The following is a 23,311-nucleotide window of genomic DNA, read 5'->3' as shown; positions in this document are numbered from 1 at the left end:
TTGGTGAACTTGAAATCTTATAAATAAAAATTATCCAGAATGAACTGTAGGCCAGTGACATGTGGAGTAATATAGTCTAATATAGTTGTAATTGGAGTCTAAGAAGAAGAAGAAAGTGTTTCGAGGCAGAAGAATATATATATTTAGAGAAATAATGGCTGAAAAATTTTCAAGTTTGATAGAAACTATAAGCCCACAGGTCCAAGAAGCTTAATAAAACTTAAGCAAAATACACACAACAGCACATTGTAATCCAATCCAAAGTTGCTAAAAGAAAGGGGAACATTACAGAGATAGGACAATAGCATATTTTTTCTTCAGAACTATGCAAATCAGAAAATAATGAAAAGACGTCTTTAACAAAGAAAAAACCTGTCAATTTAGAATTCTTGATCAAGTGGGACAATCTCTTAAAAATGAAGATAGTGAAGGCTTTTCAGAAAAAAAAACAAAAGCTGAAAGAACTCATTGCTAGCAAACCTGCACTACTAATATTAAAGAAAGTTCTTCAGGTAGAAGGAAAATGATACCAGATGGAAATTTAAATCTATGTAAGAAAATAAAGAGTGCCAGAAATGGTAAATCTGTGGGTAAATACAGTATCTTTTAAAAGATAATCTTTTGGGACAAAACAGAAATCTGAATAAAATACATAGATTATTTAATACTAATGTACTAATGTTAATTTCTTAATTTGACATGAGCTATAGTAATACAAGATGTTAACATTAGGGGAAATTGGGTAAAGGGTATAAGGAATCTCTGTAATATCTTTGGAACTTTTCTGTAAATCTAAACTTATTTCAAAATTATAAACTTATTTAAAATTAAAAGATAATGTACTGTTTAAAGCATAATCAAAATGTTTTATGGGTTTATAGCATGTATAAAACTAAAATGTATGGCAGCAATAGCATAAAGGACAACAAAAGGAAATGGAAGTATATTGTGGTACTGTTTTTACATCATACGTGAAGTGGTAAAATAATATTTTAAGGTAGACTAATAAGGATGTATATCATAAACCCTAGAGGAATCACACACACACAAAGACATAGCTAATAATCCAGTAGTGGAAATAATATGGAAGCATTAGTGGGGGGAGGGGGGAAACTTGATTGATCCAAAAGATAAAAACAAAATGGTACAGATTGGGGGGTGGGGGGGGGAAGCAAGGTAGTAGTCTTAAACCCAATCATAACAATAACTGCATTAAATGTAAATGGTCTAAACATTGCAATTAAAAAGCAGAGATTACCAGACTGGATAAATGTAAAAGAATGAACTACTCATAAACCTTTCAACATGAATGAATTCTAAAAGTATATTAAATGAAAAAAGTCACAAGTCATTACATAGTATATGATAATATTTATATGAAATTCTATAAAGGGCAAAACAGAAAGCAGATCAGTGGTTGCCAGAGCCAGCAGTGGAAGAAAGAAACTTACTATAAAGGGATAAGAGGGAACTTTTAGGGGTGATGAAAATGTTCTATATTATGATGGTGGTTACATTACTATATATATCAAAACTAATCTACTTGTGTACTGAAAATTGTGTGGATTTAATGAATGTAAGTTCAATAAAACTGCTTGAGATCACAGCTGATTAGTTATATGCATTAGGTAATTTAAGGAATGTGAAGCTAAATAAAACTATTTCATATGAAATGAAAAAAATCAGTACTGAAAAACAAAATCTCTACCCCAAAAATATGTATATTCAAACTGTTAGAAGTTAATATGATGTTTAAAATGAGCTTTAATTATCTACTAATTTTTTAAATATATTTTAAAATTATTAGGTTGAACTAAAACGACAATACAATGACCACCATTCAAAATTGAGAGGTCTTCTACCTGGCCGTCAGTGGTATGAAATTCAAGCATACAGGGCCTTAAACCAGGCCCTTGGTAGGTAAGTGGAGTGAAATTTAATATAATATTATCTGTGACAGGGCTATATATATAAAGCTAGTCTTGCTACTTTACTCTTTATAATAAACTTGGTAAAATTTTATTTAACTGGAACCGTAGGAACTGGTATGTATTCAATGATAGCTGTCACAAGTAGAATTTGAAAAGAGTAAATAAGAATAAGTTATTCCCAAAACAAAACTCACAATTTGCTAAAGTTTAAAGAAATTTTGTGATTGGTGTAACAATGAATAGCACACAAAGATAATCAGTAAATATTTATTAAAGAAAGCTTATTAAATCAAAAATTTTGTCTTGTGAACATCAAAGCTCAGATAACAATTTTATAGCTAAACAGACCTCTCTTCTCATCTCCCCCAAAATGTCAGGGATGAAAATTGATATACCAGCCAATGTGAGGAGATATTATATTTGAAAGTGTACTTTCAGTATGGAATCTGTGTATCTGTTAAAATATCATCAATAGAAACAAAATCTATTTTACTGCCCAGTGAGCTTTTTGTAGTTGCACAATTTTTCATTCTGCTTCTATGTAAAGAAGACATCTGACAGAAAAAAAAAATCATTTTCATTTTAATGTTATTTGTAAGGTTTAGATAACAATGTGATTACAATCTATACTTTCTTGTGTCTTTTATGTATGGTGATAATGTTGAAGGATAACATTGAAACTGAAGGATATTTAATAATTAAAGAAAAAATAAAATAATTACTTTTTATTATTATTATTATTGTTTTAGACAGTCTCACTCTGTCACCCAGGCTGGAGTGCAGTGGCGTGATCTCGGCTCTCTGCATCCTCCACCGCCCGGGTTCAAGCAATTCTCCTGCCTCAGCCTCCTGAGTAGCTGGGATTACAGGCGTGCACCAACATGCCCAGCTAGTTTTTGTATTTTTAGTAGAGATGGGGTTTCACTATGTTGGCCAGGCTGGTCTGGAACTCCTGGCTTCAAGTGATCCACCCACCTCAGCCTCCCAAAGTGCTGGGATTACAGATGTGAGCTACTCGGGAGGCTGAGGTAGGAGGATCACTTGAGCCTGGGAGGTGAGCGTTTCAGTGAGCTGAAATCATGCCACTGCATTCCAGCCTGGGCAACAGAGCCAGACCCTGTCTCAAAAAAAAAAAAAAAATTAGCAAATCATTGAAGAAGGGTTAAAACAAGCTATAGTCGTGATCCTAAAGAATTAACACCAACTAAACATTTAATCATGATACTCCTACTTCTAAAGATTCTTGCCCATTAAGATTTGTGCTTTGTGAAACTCATTTTTAAATCATCATTTTATACAGTCATGCATCACTTAATGACAGGGATATATTCTGAGAAGTGAGTTGTTAGGCAATTGTATTGTTGTGGGAACATTATAAAATGTACTTACACAAATCTAGACAGTATAGTCTACTACACATATAGGCTATATGGTATAGCCTATTGTTCCTAGATCACAAACCTATACAGCATGTTACTGTACTGTAGACAATTGTAACACAAGGATAAGTAATTGAATGTATAAATGTAGAAAAGGTACAGTAAAGATATGGTATAGAAATACAGTATATTAAAAATAGTACAAATGTATATGGCACTTACCACGAATAGAGCTTACAGGACTATAAGTTGCTCTGAGTGAGTTGACCGAGTAGTGACATTACTGTACACTAACTGTAGGCTTTATAAACACTGTACACTTAGGCTATACTAAATTTATTTATTTTTATTTTTTCCATAATAAATTACCCTGAGCTTATTCTGACTTTTTCTTTTTGAGAGATGGGGTATCACTATGTTGCCCAGGCTGGTCTCGAACACCTGGGTTCAAGCAGTCCTCTCACCTTAGCCTCCCAAGTAGCTGGAACTCCAGGCACACGCCACTGTGCCCAGCTTACTGTAACTTTTTTACTTTATAAACTTTTCATCTTTTTATCTTTTTTTTTACCTTTTTGACTCTTTTACAACACTTAGCTTAAAACACAAATTATACAGCTGTACAAAAATAATTTTTATATCCTTATTCTATAAGCTTTTTCTATTTTTGAAATTTTTATTTTTTATTTTTTTACTATTTAAACTTTTCTGTTAAAAATGAAGACATGGGGAGCGCAATGGCTGAAGCCTGTAATCCCAGCACTTTGGGAGGCCAAGGTGGGCAGATCACTTAAGGTCAGGAGTTCGATACCAGCCTGGCCAACGTAGTGAAACCCCATCTCTACTAAAAATACAAAAATTAGTTGGATGTGGTGGCAGGTGCCTATAATCCCAGCTACTTGGGAGGCTGAGGCAGGAGAATGGCGTGAACCCAGGAGGCGGAGCTTGCAGTGAGCCAAGATCATGCCACTGCACTCCAGCTTGGCTGACAGAGCGAGACTCTGTCTAAAAAAAAAAATGCTGTAAACATCTGTATTTTAAAAGAACAAACATCTGGAATCAATAATCTAACCTTCCTCCTTAAGGAATTAGGAAAAAAAGAGCAAACTAAACCCAAAGCAAGGCAATTAAAGGAAATACTAGAGATTAAAAAGGAAATAAATGAAATAGAGAATTCAAAGAACAGTAGAGAATAACCAAGGTAACAAAAGTTGATTTGTTGAAAAGATCAACAAAATTGACAGACCTGTACCAAGACTAACCAAAGAAAATACACAGAACTTCTAATTTACTAAAATTAGAAATGAAAGAGGGGATGTTACTACCTTACAGAAATATAAAGGATTATAAGAGAATACCTTCAAAAATTGTGTGATGACAAATAACTTAGACTAAATGGACAAATTCATAGATAGACACAAAATACTGAGAATATAACAAGAAGAAATAGAATATCTTTTTTTTTTTTTTTGAGACAGAGTCTCACACTGGGTTGGAGTGCAATGGCATGATCTCGGCTCACTGCAACCTCCGCCACCCAGGTTCAAGCAATTCTCCTACCTCAGCCTCCTGAGTAGCTAGGATTACAGGTGCCTGCCACCATGCCTGGCTGTATTTTTAGTAGAGAGGGGGTTTCACTGTGTTGGCCAGGCTGATCTTGAACTCCTGACCTCGTGATCCACCTCCCAAACTGCTGGGATTACAGGCGTGAGCCACCGCAACTAGCTGAAATAGAATATCTGAATAGATGTATAATAAGTAAAGATAGAATTTGTCATCAAAACACTTCCCCTTTTTTTTTTTTTTTTTTTTGAGACAGAGTCTCTATCTGTTGCCCAGGCTGGAGTGCAGTGGTGCAATCTTGGCTTACTGCAAGCTCCGCCTCCTGGGTTCACGCCATTCTCCTGCCTCAGCCTCCCAAGTAGCTGGGACTACAGGTACCCGCCACCACACCTGGCTAATTTTTTGTATATTTAGTAGAGATAGGGTTTCACCGTGTTAGCCAGGATGGTTTCGATCTCCTGATCTCGTGATCCACCCGCCTTGGCCTCCCAAAGTGCTGGGATTACAGGCATGAGCCACTGTGCCCAGCCTTTTTTTTTGTTTTTTTTTTTTTTTGTGTGTGTGTGTGAGACAAAGTCTCACTCTGTCACTCAGGCTGGAATGCAGTGGCGTGATCTCAGCTCACTGCAACCTCTACCTCCCAGGTTCAAGTGATTCTTCTGCCTCAGCCTCATGATCAAATGGCTTCACTGGTGAATTCTACCAAAAATTTACAGAAGAATTAGCATTAATCTTTCATTAACTCTAGCAAAAAATAGAAGAGAAATATTTACCAACTCATTCTATGTGGCCAGTATTACCTGATACTAAAACAAGTAAAATACATTACAAGAAAAGAAGATTGTACAGCAATATTTCATATGACTATAGAAATAAAAGCCATTGACAGAACCAGCAACATACGAAAAGGATTGTACATCATGACCAAGTAAGATTTATCCCAGCAATCCAACATTGGTTCAACATGCTTTATAAAATCAATTAATGTAATACACCATATTAAAAGAAGACCAAAACCACACGATCTTCTCAAGATACAAAAAAGAAAAAAAAGCATAAAACAGTATTCAACACATTTTCATGATGAAAATACTCAACGAAGTGGGAATATAAGGTTACTTACTTAGCTTTAATGAGGTCATCTATTAAAAGCTCACAGCTAACATCACACTTAATCTTAAAAGACTGAAATGTTTTTCCTAAGTTCAAGATCATGACAGTGATTTTCACTCTTACCACTTCTATTCAATATTGTATTGGAGGTTCTAACCAGGGCAGTGAGACAAGAAGAAGAAAGAAAGGTATACAGATTGGAAAGGAAGAAGCAGAACTATTTTTATTTGCAAATGATATATTACATTCTAAGAAAATTCTAAGAAATCCATTTTTAAAATAACAGAACTGATAGGTTCAGCAAGGTTTCAGGTTACAAGACCAATATTAAAAAATCAATATATTTTTATTCATTAGCAGCCAAAAATCTAAAAATGAACTTTAAAAATTCCATTTAAAATAACATCAGAAAGAAGAAAATACTTAGAAATATACTTAACTAAGGAGATGAAAGATCTGTATACTGAAAACTGCAAACATTATTGAAAGAAAATTCTAAATAAATGGAAAGAATCCCATGTTCATGGATTAGAAGACTTATTGTTAGGATATCAACACTCCCCTATATTGATATAGAGGTTAAATACAATACTAATCAAAATCCCAGCTGACTTTCTGGCAGGAATTGAGAAGCTGATTCTAAAATTATTATGGAAAAGCGAGGAACCCAGAATAGTCAAAACAGTCTTGAAAAAGAAGAACATACTAGGATAACAAACAGTTTTCTATTTCAAACTTACTAAAAAGCTACAATAATCAAGACTATATTGTATTGGCATAAAGACAGAGGTATAGATCAATGGGTAGAATTGAGGGTCCATAAACAAATTCATACATCTACAGTGAACTGGTTTTTGACAAGAGTGCCAAGACAACTCAAAGAAAGAATAGTCTTTTCAACAGATGGTGTTGGGACAACTGGATATCTATGTGCAAATAATGAAATTAGAGTCCTACCTCACACCATATACAAAAGTTAACTCAAAGTGGATCAAAGACAGAAAAAGGCAAAAACAGAGGTATAAATTTTCTTGACCTTGTATTAGGCAATAGTTTCTTAGATCTGCTGTCAGAAACACAAGCAACCAAAGAAAAAGTAGGTAAATTGGACTTTGTTATAGTTCAAATTTTTATTCTTCAAAGGACAGTATCAATAAATGGAAAAGACAACTCACATATGGAGAAAATATTTGTAAATCATGTGTAGCAGGATCTAGTATCCAGAATATACAAAGAACTCTTACAACTTAATAATAAAAAGGCAAAATGGGCCATTAAAAATGGACCAATAATTTGAACAGACTTCTCCAAAAAAGGATACACAAATGGCCAGTAAGCACATAAAAAATGATGTTTAACGTCATTGGTTGTTAGGCAAATGCAAATCAACGCCATAATGAAATATCATTTCACACTTCCTAGGGTAGATATATTTTTAGAAGGGTATACAATAACAAATGATGGTGAGGATGTGGAGATTTTGGAACCCTTGTACGTATGTGGTGGGAATGTAAAATGTGCAGCTGCTTTGGAAAACAGTATGGCAGTGTTTGAAAAAGTTAAACATAGAATTACCATATGACTCACCAATTCCACTTCTAGGTGTATGCCCAAGAGAATAAAAAACATGTATTCATATAAAAACTTGTACCCCAATGTTTATAGCAGCATTATTCATAGTAGCCAAAAAGTGGAAACATTAACTTATAAATGAAGTACTGAGAAATGATACAATATGAGTGAATCTTGAAAACATCATGTTCAGTGAAATATGCCAGATACAAAATGCTACATATTGTCTGATTCCAGTTAAATGAAATGTCCAGAACTGGCAACTCTCTAAGGACAGAAAGATTAGTGGTTGCCAGAGGTAATGGGGAATAATTGGGATAATTTGGAATAACAGCTAGTGGGCACAGGGTTTCTTTTTGGGGTGGTGAAAATGTTCTGGGATAGATAAGTGGTATAGGTTATACAGCCTTGTAAATATACCAAAAACCATTGCATTGTACACTTTAAAATTGTTTAATCATTATTAAAAAGTATGTTTTTATTTTTAATGTATTTTTTTAAACTAGCAAATTGAATCCAACAATCTATAAAAGGAATAATACACCATGACTAGGAATGCAAGGATGATTCAGTGTTTGAAAATGAACCAGTGTAATCTCCCATATTAACAGTCAAAAGAAGAAAAACTACATGTTACGTCAATTGAATTTTAGAATATTTTTGACAAAATTAAATGTTTATTCATGATTAAAAACTCTCATCAAACTAGTAAAAAGGACCTTTACATAAAACCTACAATTATTTATAATACTTAAGGTAAAAAAAAAAAAAAGGGTCTGTGTAGCTAAGAAAGATCTTGGAAAATATTTTCTATAATTTTCTTGAGTGCCAAATAAAATACAACATCTTGGATGCAAGTTATCCGTATTTGGAAAAAGTAGGGTATTTTTAATACATCTACTTTGTTACATTGTATTGGATAGCTTCTATAACTTTTCTGATAATAACAAATTGCTTAAAGGAATCTATAAAATTGATTTTTTCCAATTTTCTGTCTGTCCCACTGGAAAACTGGATTTATTTCCAATGTTATAATTATTTGATTTTTTCCCTATTTTTTCTAGATGTATTCGACACAGAAATGATTGGGGAGCTCTTATTCTAGTGGATGATCGCTTTAGGAATAACCCAAGTCGCTATATATCTGGTAAGATCTCAGCTGGGCTTAGAGTAAAAACTAGTAACAATCTTCATATTTTTATTGTGGTGAAAAACACATAACATGAGCTCTACCATCTTATTAAGTGCACAGTACAATATTGTTAACTATAAGCACAGTATTTCACAGCAGATATCTAGAACTTTTAAATCTTACATAACTGAAACTTAACACCAGCTGAACAGCAATGCCCCATTTCCCTCTCCCCCACATCCACTGACAACCACAGCTATACTTTCTGCTTCTATTAGTTTGACTGTTTTAGATACCTCATATAAATTGAATTATGCAGTATTTGTCCTTCTGTAACTGGCTCATTCAGTTAGCATAATGTCCTCAAGGTTCATTTATGTTGCAGGATTTCCTTTTTTTCAATGACTGCTTAATATTTTATTTTATGTATACATTATACCGTATTTTCTTTATCCATTCATCTGTCAGTAGACATTTAGGTTGTTTCCCCCTCATGGATATTGGGAACAATGCTGCAATGGACATGGGAACGCAGATATCTATTCAAGATAATGATTTCAATTTTTTTGAATAAATACCAAGTGTAGGATTGGCGAATCATCATAGTTCTAAGTTTAATTTTTTGATTTGATACTGTTCTTCATAGCAACTGCACCATTTAACATTCCCACCAATAGCACACAAGTGTTCCAGTTTCTCCATATCCTCCCTAATGCTTATTTCCTTTTTTCTTCATTCTCTTTTTTAAATTTCATAATGGCTCTCCTACCAGGTATAATGTGATAGCACATTGTGGATTTGATTTGCATTTCTCTGATGAATAGAGATGTTAAGCATCTTTTCTGTAACTGTTGGCCGAATCATATGTCTTCTTTGGAGAAACATCTTTTCATTTGCTCATTTTTTAATTGGGTTATTTGGATTTCTTTGCGTATCTGTTTTTTTGGTTTGGTTTTTGGTGTGTTTTTTTGTTTGTTTTTTGCTATTGAGATATAGGAGTTTCTTATATATTTTGGGGATTAACTCTTTATCAGATATATGCGTTGCAAATATTTTCTCCCATTCTGTAGGCTGCCTTTTGACTCTGCTGATTATTTACTTTGCTGCGCAGAAGTATTTTAGTTTAACATGGTCCTCCTTGTCTAATTTTGCTTTTATTGCCTGTGTTTTTGGTGTCATATCCCAACAATCATTGCCAACACCAAGACTGGATAATTTATAAAGATAAGAGATTTATTTGGCTTATGGTTCTGCAGGCTGCACAAGAATCATGGCACCAGCATCTGCTTCTAATGGGGGCCTCAGAAAGTCTACAATGATAGCACCAAGCCTTTCATGAGGGTTCTGTCCCCATGACCCACACACCTCCCACTAGGCTCCACCTATGACATTGGGGAACACATTTCAACATGAGCTTTGGAGGAAACAAATAACCAAAGCATATCAATCCCCAATGACACCCTGTTGAAGATCCGCTGACCATGTATGTGTGGATCTGCTTCTGAGCTCTCTATTATGTTCCATTGGCTTATATGGTTTTCTTTATGCCAGTACCATACTTTTTTGACTACTACAGCTGTGTGATGTATTTTAGAATCAGGAGGTATGATGCCTGCAGCTTTTATCTTTTTTCTCAAGATTCTTTTGCCTATTTGTGGTCCTTTGTGGTTCCATATGAATTTAGATTGCAGCCGGGCATGGTGGCTCACGCCTGTAATCCCAGCATTTTGGGAGGCCAAGGCAGGTGGATCACGAGGTCAGGAGTTCGAGACCAGCCTGGCCAACATGTTGAAACCCCATCTCTATTAAAAATACAAAAATTAGCCGGGTGCGGTGGCGGGTGCCTGTAATCCCAACTATTCAGGAGGCTGAGGCAGGAGAATGGCTTGAACCTGGAAGGTGGAGGTTACAAGTGAGCCTAGACCGCGCCACTGCACTCTAGCCTGGGTGACAGAGCAAGATTCTGTCTCAAAAAAAAAGATTGCTTTCAGTAGTATGGACATTCTGACAATATTAGGTGTTCCAATCTGTGAACATGGGATATCTTTCCATTTATTTGTGTTGTCTTTACTATTTTTCAGCAATGTTTTATAATTTTCAGTGTACAGGTTTTTTTTGCCTCCTTAGTTGTTTATTCCTAGGTATTTTATTATTTTTGATGCTTTTTTTTTTTCCCCTGGTTTGAGATTTTTTTTAATTTTTATTTGTTTTTATTATTATACTTTAAGTTCTAGGGTACATGTGCACAACGTGCAGGTTTGTTACATATGTATACATGTGCCATGTTGGTGTGCTGCACCCATTAACTCGTCATTTACATTAGGTATATCTCCTAATGCTATCCCTCCCCCATTCCCCCTCCCCCCATCCCACAACAGGACCCGGTGTGTGTGATGTCCCCCTTCCTGTGTCCAAGTGTTCTCATTGTTCAGTTCCCACCTATGAGTGAGAACATGCGATGTTTGGTTTTCTGTCCTTGCAATAGTTTGCTGAGAATGACCGTTTCCAGCTTCATTCATACTATTATAAATGGGATTGTTTTCTTAAATTCCTCTTTTGGTTGTTTTTAGTGTATAGAATTGCAAGTGATTATTGTACATTGATTTTTGTATTCTGCAACTTTACTGGATTTGTTCATTAGTCCTAACAGGTTTTTTTCAATCTTTAGGGTTTTCCACATAAAAGATCATGTCATCTGCAAAGAGAGATCGTTTTACTTTATTCTTTTTCAATTTGGATTCCTTTTATTTCATTTTCTTGCCTAATAGTCTGGCTAGGACTCTTAGTACTAAGCTAAATAGAAGTAATGAGAATGAACATCCTTGCTTTGTTGCTGGTCTTAAAAGCTTTTCATTTTTTAATTTTTTGAAGAAAAATGCTTTGATTCCTTTCTCATTTTTCTTTTGTATACCTTCTATAGATATTTCCTTTGTGGTTACATGGGTCTTACATAAAACATAGTTATAACAATATTTTCAGCTAACAAATTAATTTCAGTTGTATAAACTCTACACTTTTACTTTTCCCCATCACATTTTATTATTAAAGTCACAAATTATACCCTTTTATATAGTGTATCCACTAACATACTATTTTAGTTATTTTCATACTTTGTCTTTTAACTTCTGTATAGAATTAAACATTATTTATGTATCACTGTTATATTGAAGTATTCTGTATTTGTGTACACTGTTAACTTCACGAGCAAACTTTATGCTTTTGTGTTGCTGTTTAGCAGGCTTTCTTTAGCATATCTTGTAAGGCACGTTTAGTGGTGAAGTCCCTCAGCTTTTGCTTATCTGGAAAAGTTTTTACTTTTTATTTATTTTGATAGATGGCTTTACCAGATATAATATCCTTCACTGGCAGGTTTTTTTCTTTCAGCACTTCAAACATGTCATCCCACTTCCTTAACGGCATGCAAGGTGTCGCCTGAGAAGTCTTTCTCTTTTTTTGGAGACAGGGTGTTACTCTGCCACCCAGGCAGGAGTGCAGTGGCGTGATCATGACTCACTGCAGCCTCAGCCTCCCAGGCTCAAGTGATCCTCCCACCTCAGCCTCAGCTGGGACTACAGGCATGCACCACCAGACCTGGCTAATTTTTAATTTTTTTTTGTAGAGATGGGGTCTCACTATGTTGCCCAGGCTAATCTCAAACTCCTTGGCTTAAGCAATTCTCCTACCTCTGCTCCCAAAGTGTTGGGATTACAGGCACGAGCCTTCATGCCCGACCTCGTGACTGTCTTATGGGACTTCATTTGTATATGACAAGTTGCTTTTCTCTTGCTGTTTTCAAATTTCTATTTTTTTCTTTGACTTTTGACACTTTGATTATAAAGTGTCTTGGTACAGACTTTTGGGTTCATCCTGTTCAGGTTCGCTGGGCGTCGTGTATTTGGATGTCATTTTCCTCCCCCCAGGTTTATTAAGTTTTCGGTCATTATTTCTATAAATAAGCTTTCTGCTCCTTTCTGTCTTTCTCTTTCTAGGACTCCCTGAATGTGTATATTGGTCAGCTTGACGGTGCCCCATAAGTCAAGTCATAAGTGAAGTCATAAGCCTTCACTTTTTTTTTTCCATTTTGTTTTTTCCTTTTTGCTTCCCTGACTGGATGATTTCAAATGACTTGCCTTCAAATTTCCTGATTCTGAGCACTTTGGGAGGCTGAAGCCGGTGGATCACTTGAGGTCAGGAGTTCGAGACCAGCCTGGCCAACATGGTGAAACCCCACCTCTACTAAAAATATGAAAATTAGCTGGGTGTGGTGGTACCTGCCTGTAGTCCCAGCTACTCAAGAGGCTGAGGCAGGAGAATCGCTTGAATCCGGGAGGCAGAGGTTTCAGTGAGCCGAGATGGCGCCATTGCACTCCAGCCTGGGCGACAGAGCGAGACTGTCTCAAAAAAATAAAATAAATAAAATAAAATAAAATAAAATAAAAATTAAAAAAATATTTAAAAATACAAATTTCCTGATTCTTCCTTCTGCTTGATCAAGTCTGCTGATGAACCCCTGTAGTGAATTTTTCAGTCCAGTTATTGCATTTTTTAGCTCCAAAATCTGTTTAGTTCTTTTTTGTATTCTTTATCTTTGTTGAAATTCTCCTTTTTTTCTATATTATTTTCTTGAACTTGTGAGCATCATGTTGACAGTTATTTTAAATTCCTTGCCAGGTAATTCATATAGCTCTTTTTTTTTAGGGTTGGTTTCTGGAGACTTATTTTGTTCCTTTGACAGGGTTATTTTTTCCTGTTTCTTTATGTTTCTTGTAACCTTGTATGGTATCCACACATTTGAAAAAACAGCCACCTCTCACAGTGTTTACTGACTGGTTTTGTACAGGGAAAGACCTTCACTCATCAGCCCACGTAGGCATTCTGGGAGCCTCTCAAACCTTTTCCATGGATCTGGCTTCTTTGGACTTGTCTGTAAATTCCTTATTAGAAATATTTGCTGGGTTTTTTGTTTGTTTGTTTTTGTTTGTTTGTTTGTTTTGGTCAGGGTCTCCACTCTGTCGCCCATGTTGGAATGCAGTGGTACAATCTCAGCTCACTGCAGCCTCGGCCTCCTGGGTTCAAGGGATCCTCCCACCTCAGTCTCCCAAGTAACTGGGACCACAGGTGTACACCACTATACCCAGCTAATTCTTGTATTTTTTGTAGAGACAGGGTTTCACCATGTTGTCCACGCTGGTCTCAAACTCCTGGGCTCAAGTCATCTGCCTGCCTCGGCCTCCCAAAGTGCTGGGATTACAGGCATGAGCCATCACGCCTGACTCTCTTTTGTTCCTAGTAGATTCCAGGCATATAGAGTATGCTAGGTCCAGTCAGTACTCTATGACAAGCAAGACAGAAACTAGTCCCTAGACAGCTCCTTGAAAAGCCAAGATGTTGGATGCACACTCCAGGCTTTTCTGTCCCCCTGAGGGAGTGGCCATCAAACTGTATAGGCCTCTGTTGCACTGTGGTTCCTGTGGAGCAGAAACTTGCTGCACAGCGCTTTTGTTCTTAGTGGCCCCTGGGCATGTAGGGCATGCCAGCTCATGTCAGCTCTTCAGTACAGGTAAGATAGAAGCCAGTCCCTGGGGCAGCCTCCCAGAAAAAGACATAAGGTCCAGTTTTCTCTTTTCTCCCCAGGAAGAAGCAGCTAGGTACTATTCTGAAGTGGGGATCATGACAAGAGGGTGCCACAAATTTTCCTACCGCTTTGATGCAGCCAGTAGTATCATTTTTTTCTCACTCGATGGTTTCATCCAACAGTAAACAGTTTTCAGAGTCAATACCAGGAGTTATTATTAAAGAGCCATGGGATACATGCGTATCTTTATTGTTACCTTTTAGCTAAAAAAAATACATTTTATTATAATAAAGAGATGTTAAGTTTTGTTTTAGATTAGCCTTGTGTGGGTGTAGACTCTACCTTTTCAATTTCAGAGCTTAATTACTGTATTTGGTTTGATATTAAAACATAGAGCAGAAAATATTGCTTTATTTGTTTCATCTTCTCTTTCCACGTAAAGTGTGCAGTAGCCTAGGTCAAACAATAACTAAAGGCAAAAATGCTAAGTGCTGGTGTCTAGTCAGCACGTAGAGCTCAGATTCTTTCAAGTTTTCAAAAGCAGACAATGATATTTTACATTGAAAAGGCTTTCTTTGATTATAAAAAGGTTGAAATGAAGAGGTAAATGTAGTACTAAAATTCTTATTTTTATTTACTTATTTCTTTTTTAGAGACAGGTCTTACGCTGTTGCCCAGGCTGGAGTGCAGTGACGTAATCATAGTTCACTGCAAACTTGAACTCCTGGCCTCAAGCAATCATCCCACCTCAGCCTCCCAAAATGCTGGGATTATACATGTGAGCCACCATACTCAGCCTAAAAATTTTCAATTTTAGAGAATTTCACATATTTTTATGGTCTAATCATATTCCCCAAATGAACAAAATGAAAGACTTCAAGGGAAATGGCTTATTTAAAGTTTTTTTAGTTTTAAAATCTAGAACTTAAATTTTTACCCTATAGTGACTTTTAAAACTTATTCCTCCAAAAGATGATGCTAGTTTTAGTAGTATTAGCAGGGAATATTTATTTTGTAAAAGTTCAAATATCAGATTTTGCATTTCATTTGGAAGTACACCATACTAGAAAGCACCTTAAACTCTTAGGTTTCGTTTTTATGCAGTTTTTATATGTCACAGGTCAAATCATATCCTTTATAACTTGATTATACATTAAAAATAATTATATCATAAAAATTCAGAATGGATGTGGTTTGCCCATAAGACAGTGTTATTTATTTCACCTCCAGAATAATTTTAATTTAAGATGTATTTGGAATTGGTGGAGGAAGGGAACAAAAAAACTTGAGACTAGAATCTTGAAATTATTTTTGCAAATGGAGTAAAATTTAGAATATTAGAATGGAAAGTTACATTGTTTACAACTTCTAGTTTCCCTACCAAAAAAAATAGGCAATTTTTCTGGGGAATTATGATGAAATTAAATTTGCCATATTCACCAGTTATTCTTAACCAGAGAATATGTTTTCCCATCTCTGCCCTACTTCCACTGCCTCTTTTCTCTCTCCATTTGACAATTACTGTATATAAAGAGAATGTTACTCATATGTTACTGATATATGAATGTTACTTCATATGTTACTGATACATATGTAGTAAAATTGCTGAATTGCAGAAAAAACATATGGAGAACCATTCTGTATATTCAAAATACAAATTAGATTACTTCACCAGAAAAAGCAAGTGTATTACCTTAGCATGTAATATTTTAATAACTAAGTAACCAAATTTTCCCCTGGGTTTACCTTTTTCTTTAGGACTTTCTAAATGGGTACGGCAGCAGATTCAGCACCATTCAACCTTTGAAAGTGCACTGGAGTCCTTAGCTGAATTTTCCAAAAAGCATCAAAAAGTTCTTAATGTATCCTTAAAGGACAGAACCAATATGCAGGACAATGAGTCTACACTTGAAGTGACCTCTTTAAAGTACAGTACCCCACCTTATTTACTGGAAGCAGCAAGTCATCTATCACCAGAAAATTTTGTGGAAGATGAAGCAAAGATGTGTGTCCAGGAACTACAGTGTCCTAAAATTATTACCAAAAATTCACCTCTACCAAGTGGCATTATCTCCAGAAAGGAGAAAAGTATGAAAAGTTCTTCCCATTTACCTTTGATAGAGAAGTCTTTCATTATATTTAGTGAAATGATATTTATTTGGGTATAGATTAATTTCCTTAAATATGGTGGTTTGTAATATAAGGTGTTATCATAAAGTAGTGAAACAGTATGGTGTATTGTAATGGGAACAAACTTTTGTCAGGAGACCAGAGCATATTTTCTGGTTTTCCACTAACTGGCTTTGCCACTTACTAGCTTTGTGATCATGAGCAAGTCATTTGACCTTTTTGAGTCATAATAGGAAAAAAAAAAAAATGCCTGCCTAGCTATCCCTTCAGATTGGGTTGTAAAGGTCAAAATTATAAATATCACAGCATTGTAAAGTACCATATAAGTGGTAGATGTTATTCTAAGGGCTATATAAAAATTTGGCCTAATTTTTTATGTAGATACTTCTATATGAACTTCTTTTCCTATATAGACAGTTCTCGTGAACTTATTTATTTGTAGGAGGTGAGAGATATTTATTTTAAGTGATGAAAAATAATATTTTAAAATATTTTGAAATAACCATCTGTATCAGATTGGCAAACTGTGGCCCATGGGCCAAATTTGGCCTGCTGCCTGTTTTTGTAAATAAAGTTTAATGAAATGTAGTCACACCCATTTATTTACATATTACAAACAACAGCAGAGTTGAGTATTTGTGTGTATAGCATAACTGAGTAGTCACAACAGATACATTATGCCCCACAAAGCCTAAATATTTCCTATCTGGCCTATAATAGAAAAGGTTTGCCAAACTCTGCTCTATACCATTGGATATAATTTCAGTTGTTTTAATTCATATATCCAAGGCAGGTGGATCATCTGAGGTCAGGAGTCCGAGACCAGCCTGACCCGTGTAGTGAAACACCGTCTCTACTAAACAAATACAAAAATCAGCTGGGTGTGGAGGCAGCTGCCTGTAATCACAGCTACTCAGGAGGCTGAGGCAGGAGAATCGCTTGAACCGGGAGGTGGCGGTTGCAGTGAGCCGGGATTGCACCATTGCACTCCAGCCTGGGCAATAAAAGCAAGACTCGGTCTCAAAAAAAAGAAAAAAATCAATTTTTAAACATTTATTTTGTAGTATATAAATACTACAAAGTAGTAATACAATTTTGTATATAAATACTACAATTTTGTATATAAATACTACAAAATAGTAATACAAAATTCACTATAAATAGTGAATTCAAGCCGATTAACTTGGTAATCAGGAAACCTAGGTTCTAGTCTTGGTCTTCTTACTAACCAGTTTTATAACTTTGAGCAAATAACTTAGCCTTCTGTCACTTTCCTTATTTATTAAATAAAATAATTAGTCTAGGTAAGTTTTTCTCAGTCACTGGTTAGTGGATTTTTAAGGCAAATGTTTACAGCCTGTTCCCTCCTTTACTCAGCTCCCTTCCTCTTCCCTTTTACCCCTTCTTTCCTCATTCATTCTTGAGCTCCCTGCTGTGGAATTTGATCGTTTACCAGACAGCATTATAACTTGGGCTAGGAAACACTAGAGACCTAAGATTTCTTTCAGAGTTAATATTCTGTTCCAAGATGAAAATCCACTAGTATTCGTTGGGGGCTCTAAGTTATGTATCCTATACAGTTATTTAGGTATTTCTAATAAATAATTATTTTAACCTAACAATTATGTTAGCTAGGAGCAGAAAGTTAAATCTCTTAAATTCTTGTATTCTTAGATGATCCAGTATTCCTGGAAGAAGCAGGGAAAGCAGAAAAAATTGTGATTTCCAGATCCACAAGCCCAACTTTCAACAAACAAACAAAGAGAGTTAGCTGGTCAAGCTTTAATTCTTTGGGACAGTATTTTACTGGTAAAATACCGAAGGCAACACCTGAGCTCGGGTCATCAGAGAATAGTGCCTCTAGTCCTCCCTGTTTCGAAACAGAAAAGATGGAAAGTAAAACTGTTTTGCCCTTCACTGATAAATGTGAATCCTCAAATCTGACAGTAAACACATCGTTTGGATCATGTCCTCAATCAGAAACCATTATTTCATCATTAAAGATTGATGCCACCCTTACTAGAAAAAATCATTCTGAACATCCGCTCTGTTCTGAAGAAGCCCTGGATCCAGACATTGAATTGTCTCTAGTAAGTGAAGAAGATAAACAGTCCACTTCAAATAGAGATTTTGAAACAGAAGCAGAAGATGAATCTATCTATTTTACACCTGAACTTTATGATCCTGAAGATACAGATGAAGAAAAAAATGACCTAGCCGAAACTGATAGAGGAAATAGATTGGCTAACAATTCAGACTGCATTTTAGCTAAAGACCTTTTTGAAATTAGAACTATAAAAGAAGTAGATTCAGCCAGAGAAGTGAAAGCTGAGGATTGCACAGATACAAAGTTGAATGGAATTCTGCATACCGAAGAAAGTAAAATTGATGACATGGATGGTAATATAAAAACAACTTGGATAAATGAACTGGAACTGGGAAAAACTCATGAAATAGAAATAAAGAGCTTTAAACCATCTCCTTCCAAAAATAAAGGCGTGTTTCCTGGTTTTAAGTAATGATACTTAACTCTCAAGCTAAGTAAAAATATGTCATCATGCTTATGTTAAACTCTATTTTAAGTCATAATTTGTACATTGAATAAGTGGCATACTTTTTAAAAAACTATTTTACGTTCAGAAATGTAAATGTTATTATTCTTGAGTTTTTGGGTTTTTTTTTTTTTGAGACAGAGTCTTGGTCTGTTGCCCAGGCTGGAATGCAGTGGTGTGCTCTTGGCTCACTGCAACCTTCACCTCCAGGTCCAAGCGATTCTCCTGCCTCAGCCTTCTGAGTAGCTGGGACTACAGGTGTGCACCACCATGCCCAGCTACTTTTTGTATTTTTAGGAGAGATGGGGTTTCACCATGTTGGCCAGGCTGGTCTCGAACTCCTGGCCTTGTGATCTGCCCTTCTCTGCCTCCCTAAGTTGCTGGGATTACAGGTGTGAGCCACTGTGCCTGGCCTATTCTTGAGTTTTGATAAAGTAATTCATACAAAATATTGTCCTCAAATAAGTCTTCCTTAGCTAAATGCAATTTAAAATTATTCAAAGATCCTAGGGCACTTCTAGTTTCACGTAAATATTCATATTAGGTGTTTCTCTTCATCCATTTGTTTTCATACTGATACATAAAAATTAATAGCAGTCTAATCTAGTCACACCTCAGTCATATTTCACTATAGATTTTACCACAAATCAGTCCGAGACTTTTTTAGAGATCACCATTTGTCTTGAAAGGTTTATTTCGTTATTAAACTGCCTACTTATAAGTAATTAAGAGAAATTAAGAAAGTAGTATGCGTTTTTAATTGAAATTGTTTTACATTCTTTGTATAATAAACCTAAAATCAAACATGTCATAAACAAATTGATGTAAAGATATAAAATGCCAAATGAAGTATTCTAAATTTTCTATTCTAATTATTTATCTTCACCATCATTGTGGAAAAAAATACTAGATCCTGCTTGGTGTTATATATTTTTCCTAGTGGATCAGTGAGTAATAAGTACCAAACACTAGACTAGAAGGTAATTTCTACATTGTTTAGAAAGGGTGAAACAATTTATCCCCTCTGGTATTGGTCTAGTATAAGCTTTAGTTATACAATGATTAAGATAGAAAACTTCATATATAAATTTGATAAGCAAACCCACACTTATAGCTGCAGCTCAAATATGTTTCCTTAGAGTACAGTAATCCTTTCTGTGAATTTTGACCTTGTTTGTGTTTTTATGAATGAAGCTATATGTCTAATCAAAAATGATTATAAAAGATGCTCATCTCTGACATCATTCCAAAAATACATTCATTGATTTTTTTTAAAAAACATCTGTTATTCACTGGGCATTGGGACTTTTTGTGAGTAATTTGAATTGAAATTTTATGAGCTATCCAAGAATTCTGTATGGTCTATTATTTTCAAGTCAAAATTTCCAGTAAGGATTTATTTTACATTTCATTTGGATAAATGAATTATTATATAGGTATGTCTTTGCTTCCATTTTGAGACATTTAGATTTTTACAGCTTGTTTCTATAGCATTTGATGTTACAACTCTAAGCGTAGTTCAAAGACAGTTAAATTGACAATTTACCAGTTAAAGAATTTAGAATATATTAGATCCCATCTAGTATTATATATTTTTTCTAGTTGATCAGTAAGTACCAAATACTAGATTAGAAGGTAATTTTTACGTTGTTTTGAAAGGGCGAAACAATTTATCTCCTCTGGTATTATTCTTAAACCACAGATAGGGATAGTAGGGTAGTGAAACGAATAAATACCTGGTAAAAGACAAGAGACTTGGGCTCTACACCTGGCTCTGCCACTAATTTGCTAAGTCATATTGGCAATCACCACACCCTTCGGGGAATTAGTTTCATCTGTAAAATGCAGCGGTTAGTACTATAAAATCATACAAATTTCTTTGTGCTTTAAGAATCTATAAAGGAATGTCTGTTGATATTCTGAGTCGATTTTCATTTGCTTTTGTTCCAGAACGGTTAAAATAAAGCATGTTATTTCATTAAAAAAGTAAAGCGGCTCTTACTCATTTTACATTTAGGGAACGATGGTGATGTGGTTTGGCTATGTCCCCACCCAGATCTCATCTTGAATTGTAGTTCCCGTAATCCCGCCGTGTTGTGGGAAGGACCCAGTGGGAGGTAATTGAATCGGTGGGCGGGGTGGGGGGCGGTTACCCTCATGCCGTTCTCGTGATACTGAGTTCTTATGAGACCTGCTGATTTTATAAGGAGCTTTTCCCAGCTTCACTCTCATTCTCTCCTGCTGCCTTGTGAAAAGGTGCCTTCCACCATGATTTTAAGTTTCTTGAGGGCTCCCCAGTCATGCAGAACGGTAAGTCAATTAAACCTCTTTCCTTTATAAATTACCCAGTCTTGGGTATGACTTTATTAGCAGCATGAGAACAGACTGACACAGATGGTATGAATATGTGCATAGTAACTTGGAAAGCTAGATATTTATTTTCACAATGCTACAATTAAAACACATTTTGAGGACTTTTGAAATTACCTTTAGGGCCGGGCGCAGTGGCTCACGCCTGTAATCCCAGCACTTTGGGAGGCCAAGGCGGGTGGATCACGAGGTCAGGAGATCCAGACCATCCTGGCTAACATGGTGAAACCCCGTCTCTACTAAAAATACAAAAAATTAGCCAGGCGTGGTGGCGGGCACCTGTAGTCCCAGCTACTCGGGAGACTGAGGCAAGAGAATGGCGTGAACCCGGGAGGCGGAGCTTGCAGTGAGCCGAGATTGCACCACTGCACTCCAGCCTGGGCGACAGAGCGGGACTCCGTCTCAAAAAAAAAAAAAAAAAAAAAGGAAATTACCTTTAGAATTGGTAAACTACATGAGAAAATTAAGCATATTATTCATATCTTAGTGTTATTACCCAACTTCATCTCAAATACTTTCCCCTTTCCCTAGCTAGATATGTTTTTGTTTGTTTTAGGCAGTCTTGCTCTGTCGCTCAGGCTGGAGTGCAAAGGCACGATCTTGGCTCACTGCAACCTCTGCCTCACAGGTTAAAGCAATTCTCGTGTCTCAGCCTCCTCAGTAGCTGGGATTACAGGTGTACACCACTGCACTCGGCTAATTTTTTTCTTTTTTCTTTTTTTTTTTTTTTAAGTATAGACAGGGTTTCACCATGTTGGCCAGGCTTGTCTCAAACTCCTGACCTCAAGTGATCTGCCCACCTCGGCCTCCCAAAGTGTTGGGATTACAGGCGTGAGCCACCATGCCTGGCCTAGATATTTTTTATTCTTTCCAAAATTTAATTCTCCCTGAAGCTAAAAATTTTCATTACTGAGAATGTACATAGAGATGTGTCACAACCCTTTAGTAATTCCAAAAGGTGTTTCAAAAATTTTATACAATGATAATCACTGTTGAAACAGGTGTATATTCTCCTCAGATCATGACTTTGACCAAGATGATATTCCAAGAAGTAAACTACTGGCCTTTACAGAGTAGGATGTAGGCCATTTTCATTACTGATAACACACTTTTAAAAGAAATGTTTAGAGTTAAATAAGTTAAAACATCTAAATGCTTTTAAAAGAGCACCTGGCACATTGCAAGTTATTCATTATTAATTAGTAGATGAATCATATATCTGGAGTGCACCCTTGTTCTATATGAAGCCTTCCCTAACTATAGATATATAGGCGATAGACTGACAATAAAGATTTGAGGAAAGAAAAATTATTTGGCTGGCTTATTTTTTAAGCTTTTGAGATGTATAAGGTAGAGATTCTTTATCAAATAATTTATGTGACACATTCAATGCATATGAAATAAGTATCTAATACTGAATTTATTCAAGGACTGAAAGTATATAGAGCACACAGGCTGCAAACCAGGAAAACTACCAGTTAGAGAAAGGGCTTTATTCATGGAAGAAAGGTACAATGTAAAGAATAGATGTTTCATCACTTGATTAAATTATTTAAAACTGTCTAGAATTGTGTTATAAAACTATTACTATGTTTCTATGCACTTAGTTATTACATGGTTTTAAATTTGGCACTGTTTCTAAGTTTCTGTAAGGCTTTGTTGTTATTCTTAAGATCTTTCTATTCAAAACATTAATTTTAACAAAAAGCTTTTCCCCGTTATTTTTCTGCAACTGGACTTTTTTGTATTACTTTCCTATATTAAAACATATTTAAAATATTTAATTCTTTAGGGCTGCTTGTAAAATTTCATGAAATCAAAGCACCTGTTGTAAAATCACTTGAAAGACTGGTTATCATGGTCGTCTCTAAGTGATGGCATTCTTTTTGTATTTGATTACCACACAATTATTCTTGCATATGCTCTTTTAAACTCAGATTTCTCAATGAGTTACACAAGAATTTAACCTTTATGAATTCTTGGTGGTTTATTATCTA

The 23,311-nt window shown here is 35.5% G+C and overlaps 1 protein-coding gene across 1 annotated transcript in view; it reads left to right on the top strand.

The window, feature by feature from the left end:
* Nucleotides 1-23,093, top strand: part of BRIP1 (BRCA1 interacting protein C-terminal helicase 1) — a 174,700-nt gene extending 151,607 nt beyond the window's left edge. The window contains exons 17-20 of the mRNA XM_003278472.4: nt 1,808-1,920; nt 8,620-8,702; nt 16,021-16,350; nt 18,067-23,093. Coding sequence (XP_003278520.3) covers nt 1,808-1,920; nt 8,620-8,702; nt 16,021-16,350; nt 18,067-18,911 — 1,371 coding nt within the window. The 3' untranslated portion in view covers nt 18,912-23,093. The remainder of the gene's footprint in view (nt 1-1,807; nt 1,921-8,619; nt 8,703-16,020; nt 16,351-18,066) is intronic.
* The last annotated feature ends 218 nt before the right edge of the window (nt 23,094-23,311 follow it).

This window comes from Nomascus leucogenys, chromosome 14 (genome assembly GCF_006542625.1).
Source record: "Nomascus leucogenys isolate Asia chromosome 14, Asia_NLE_v1, whole genome shotgun sequence".
In the NCBI taxonomy this organism is placed as follows: Eukaryota; Metazoa; Chordata; class Mammalia; order Primates; family Hylobatidae; genus Nomascus; species Nomascus leucogenys.
The sequence above is the reverse complement of the archived record's forward strand: the minus strand, read 5'-3'. Positions and strand labels throughout refer to the sequence as shown.